The sequence below is a fragment of the Odontesthes bonariensis genome, chromosome 14, assembly GCF_027942865.1.
Source record: "Odontesthes bonariensis isolate fOdoBon6 chromosome 14, fOdoBon6.hap1, whole genome shotgun sequence".
NCBI classification, from domain to species: Eukaryota; Metazoa; Chordata; class Actinopteri; order Atheriniformes; family Atherinopsidae; genus Odontesthes; species Odontesthes bonariensis.
The window spans coordinates 23,115,025-23,119,772 of NC_134519.1; the positions used below are offsets into that span (position 1 = coordinate 23,115,025).

Genomic DNA, 4,748 nt, shown 5'->3' on the forward strand with positions numbered 1-4,748 from the left:
AAGGACACAGGGCAGGTGACAACCAGAGCATATCAAGAACTAATTCAAAACAGCTCAAATAAAATGTATTCAATGCTTTAATTTTAACCACATGTTGAGGCTCACCAACATGTTGTTCTGCTGTTTCACCAGCAGAGGAGGCATAAGAGCCACATTAGGATAAGATCCTTTATTAAAGTGCTTGTGTCTGTATGTTCCATGTATGTTGTACATAACAAATGCCTCTCCATTTATGTTCTCAGTTACTTAACACGTGTATAATCACTCTGTACAAATCAATTATTTTCATAGCAGGATGGCGCGAGTGATTGAGCCATGATTCTACCCCCTGCCATCCTTAATAACATCTTGAAAGTCCCTGGAGAACAAATTGGATTCGATACGAACTTTTAAAATTAAACAGGGAGCTTGAATGCACAAAGAGACAATACTGAGAACCATTACAAGCCCCACAAATGACACCCAGCCTTTGCATTTCTCAGAGGGCCCTGTAGTTATTTGCAAAAATTGAAAGCTTGCGGAAGCAAAGGAGGTTTCATAATTACTTCCACGGCTTTCTCTTGATTCAGATGAATTATTCATAGACAATACCACAAACCAGATAGATATGTAGATTTTTTCCTGTTTTGTTTTAAATAAAGGAACACTCGTGAGTTTTTGTATTCTTTATTCACAAGTTCAGAGACATATAACATCACATCAGTCATATTTACAATAAATTCACAAGCACACGTGGGTATTTCATTTCCACAATTTCATGCAAACACTCATATGTGATATCAACGTTACAAAAATACAGCTTCAACTTAGACAAGATTGTTACAGTAAAACAGCTGATATAATGCTGAGCCACATCACAATGCTCTAAATGCAAAATGCATGTATTTATGCAAAAATAAATACACTAACAAGGACAACAGGTCCACTGCTCACTTTGGTCCTTTACTGCTAAGCATGTAAATTATTGTGGCTTGCTTTTGTTTAAGCTGGACTAAAATTTTGGTCATGACACCTTGATGAAGAGGGAATTCATTGACATACACAAAGGTGTGACGAATACAACTCCCTTGTCATCAGTATACGTTCTCTTCTCCAGTGTTCATCAGATCTGTGAAGTGTGATAAAAGGCCGTCGGACAGGAAGGTGCCCTCGCGCTGCGGGAGCTGCTCCCTTTCACCGGAGTTTTGACGGGGGCTCCCTAGAGGCTTGCGAGCAGCTCGCTGAGCAGCACTTCCCTTTCTCCTAGAAGCACATCTCTCTTCAGACTGGTTCCTTTGTTCACTACCTTTATCTTCATGGCCAGACGCTTCACTTGTGCCTGCGGCAGTGCGTCAAAAAAAAAGTCTTCATTGAATACGGGATTCCTGCTATTCTTGATGATGGTGCTCCTTTGTTTCTGCTGCTTCCCAGGGTTCAGGTAGAGTGCTACGCAGCAGTTGATGCTTTTGAGGTCTGTCTGCCTGTCATAAAGGGCCTCAGCTGTGAGCACACGTACCCTAAGCCTTGCTGCCTCGGGGTCATAGTGAGTGCTCAGCCTCAGTGTCCCCCCCTTGTGGAGGTTGACAGTGTGCTCGCGCTGCAGGAGGTCTGATGTTGCGCCCCTTGCACCACTGGTTCTACATCCACGGAAAGCGGGAGAGGGAGGGCAGCGCATACGGCGCCGCTGCATGTTGGGGCTGTTGTCTGCTGAGCTGCATTCATCAGTAGAGAGCGAACTGTGGCGCGCCAAGGAGCGTTTGGCACGAGACACCTTTAGAATGAAAGGAAGAGCAGAAAGTAAGCCTCGGGTTGAAGAAAACAAAAACACGTTCCCTGTTAATTCGAAAATGCTAATATTTATATGGAACAAATGGAAAGTTTTCACCTTGGCTTGCGTCTCCTGGGTAATAGAGCGAAGGAGGGAGGCAGATCGAGACAAGAGAGGGGAGTTGAAGGGGGATGATTCAGCCGAAGAGCAGGTGTCACTCTCTCCACCACTGAAATAGCGGTAGGGGTTGGGGTCCGCTGGGGCCAGCAGAGCCCCCCCTTGGGAGCGCCTCTGCGAGTTTGGGGAGGTGAGAGGGCTGCTGGGGTCGCTGTGGAACAGGCTCTCCTTGCGTCGGGTATGAGGAGACTCCACCAGGGTGGAAAACCCGTAGGAGGTCTGAGCCTTGGGGACATATGGCAGGGACATTGCAGTCTGTGACTGAGGGTCAGCATTGGTGTTGACATTAACACCTACCCTGACCACAGACCCAGCACTTGGCTCATCAGCACTCTCTATCTGGATGATGTGACGGTTGGCTGACTTTTGGAGATTTCGAGAAAAGAGGCGGGGGCTGCAGGGGCTCTTGCTGCTCCGAGCTCTGGGGCTCTGACTGCAGATGGCATGGTCGGAGGAGGAGGGTCTCAGAGTGGAGCAGTGCTGAGGTTCTGGGCTGGGAGACTCCTCTGGAGGGCAGCAAATAAGTTTAGGTGGGATGAAAAAATCAGGGATTCTTTCTGGAGTGAGTACATTGGCATAAACAGAGATTGGAATGGCCTCTACTGTCTGTGGGGGCCGGGAATGTGTCCTACTGCTCTCCATAGAGCTGCGGAGCTTCTCTAGTAACCACATGCCCACTCAGATGCCTCAGCTTGCAGTTTCTATATAAACAGAAAGGTGATGTACAAAGAAGAGGAAACAGATTCACAAGAAAAAGATAGAATCATCTTATTGTTGAGGTTCAAATGTGATTCCCCACGTGACAAAAACAAAACAAAGCAAAACAAACAAAAAAACACTTTACGCCCAGTGCACCTCAGTGGAAAAACATCCTCTCGAACCGTTGTTTCTAAATATAGTGAAGAGTGAAAAGACACATTTGTCTACATTACTCTCACTAATCACACCCTTAAATATAGGCTAAGCATATGCAAAGCTAGAGCACTTTAATTTAACGTAAAAAAATGCAAACTAATTAAGATCAATTAAACCACCTCTAAACTAAAGGATTCACACGACCAGCATAAAGATTAGTATAATCTCTAAAAATTCTATGGATATAAACCATACAAACCCATTATTTTTTTCAAATAAGCGGTCATTTAACTAACTGGAAGTTTAATTACTCAATCGAATATTCAAAATAATTTAGCAAAGACGAGTCTAAATAACTTTTACCATCAAACAAAGCCACAGTAAGTGTCTTAGTTGTACTTTTGCAATCAAACAAACCCACCTGTTGGATCTTTGGTTATTTTAGTTCCAGGAAGGCAAAAAAAAAAAAAAAAAAAAAAAGAAAAAACAAGAGAGGCTCAAGCTGCAAGCCTCTCCGGCACTCCGTGCGGAAACGGTGCCTTCCCGATAGTTGAAGTGTTATCCTTGACGCTCGCCAGCTGAAAGGGGTTGCTAGATCAGGAACTCTCGCTTTATATGACGGGGTCTCTGACTTCTGAGCCAATGAGAAGGTTGTGAAACCTTCCCATGATATTAACCATAAAACTGTTCCCTGCGCAGGCACGCGCAAGGGGTGGGGGTATTTACTAGCTGCTGTCTCATCACCCACAAAGTGTTGTAAACTACTTGCGTTTCTTATCTCGCTGCCTGCTTGATTCTTAGAGAAAAAAAGAAAAACGTCACTGATTGCATTTGGCATTCACGTGACAGCAGTTCTCCTATGTTCTGTCAAAGAGTGCACAAAAAGCCTATTACAGGGATCTGATAGATGAAAAACAAACAGACGCCTTAATTGGACTTCCTGGTGGTAAACTGGTAATAATGTAGAGACACAATATGCTGCGCCTTTACCCACCATCTGCACTCATTACCAGCGATAATGAAACAGAAGCTTTTGTCTTTAGACACAAAGGGTTTTTTTTTTTAAAGAAACAAATAGTTAAAGCACAAAGGCAAAGAAAGCATAAGAATTTTCCCCACATGAGCAAAAGTAAGTGATGGTGGGTTGAATTTGGATGAAATTCAATGTAGCAATAAGACTTTAATGTATCTATTTTTTCTTTTCCTAAACTGCATCCCTCTAAGATTCACTATCAGTGATTGCAGTTTGTGATTACTGAAATAAAACAAATACATCACACGTTATCTTTTGAATCCCCATAATTGCTTCCAGTTCATTTTTGGATATTTTCTTAATATCCAGTTAGTCCATTAATCTTCCCATTTTCCCATGCTAACTTTGGTATAATGCCAGAGTGTGTCCCACGTGGAACCCTCCAATCCTCAGACCCTGCTGTTCTCTCTGCCCAAAAAGCTGAGGAAGACCTGGAGCAAAGCTGCCTTCTGTGGTTTGGCTGCGAACTCTGGAACCGTCGCCCTGCTGATCTGAGGACACCACATCAAATGAGGTGTTTAAGCCCCCTCACAAAGCTCGATCTTCAGAGAAAAGATGTCCTTTTATACAATATGGATTTTAGAGTTGAAAGAACTTGTAGCTGAAATGATCTGGTGATCAAAAGAAAACAAACAATGCGCTCCTTTTATCCATCATTTGCTTCAGACATTTTTTCATATCCAAAATTCATCGGTAGAGCTGTTAACTGGGATGATTTGTCTCTTACATAACAGTAAATTAATAGCCAAAAGCAGAAGAAATAAGAGTGGGCTTCATCAGGTCTTTTGAAGCATTTTCTGAACCTTTTTTCAGACCCAATGATCCTTCAGTGATTTAAAGAGATTCCTCAGTATCATCACTCTATGTTTGCCATAATTAACAAAAATGTGAATATCTTTTTTATATACACTGAAAAAATAGGTATGTAATTAATGA

At 42.8% G+C, this 4,748-nt stretch overlaps 1 protein-coding gene across 1 annotated transcript; it reads right to left on the minus strand.

Moving 5' to 3' along the window:
• Positions 1-668: 668 nt before the first annotated feature.
• On the minus strand, positions 669-3,540 carry LOC142398353 (C2 calcium-dependent domain-containing protein 4C-like). The gene is made up of 3 exons (XM_075482320.1): positions 3,201-3,540; positions 1,865-2,625; positions 669-1,750 (listed from the first exon to the last, which is right to left on the minus strand). The coding sequence occupies exons 2-3, from the start codon at positions 2,594-2,596 to the stop codon at positions 1,199-1,201; spliced, it is 1,284 nt and encodes a 427-aa protein (XP_075338435.1). The 5' UTR covers positions 2,597-2,625; positions 3,201-3,540; the 3' UTR covers positions 669-1,198.
• Positions 3,541-4,748: the final 1,208 nt, after the last annotated feature.

What these genes read in the sequence shown, in the direction of transcription:
- LOC142398353 (XM_075482320.1), bottom strand. Translation starts at nt 2,596, where the DNA reads ATGTGGTTACTAGAGAAGCTCCGCAGCTCTATGGAGAGCAGTAGGACA. An exon ending in CCCAGGAGACGCAAGCCAAG is followed by an intron (nt 1,751 to 1,864) that starts GTGAAAACTTTC and finishes TTCATTCTAAAG; the next exon opens with GTGTCTCGTGCCAAACGCTC.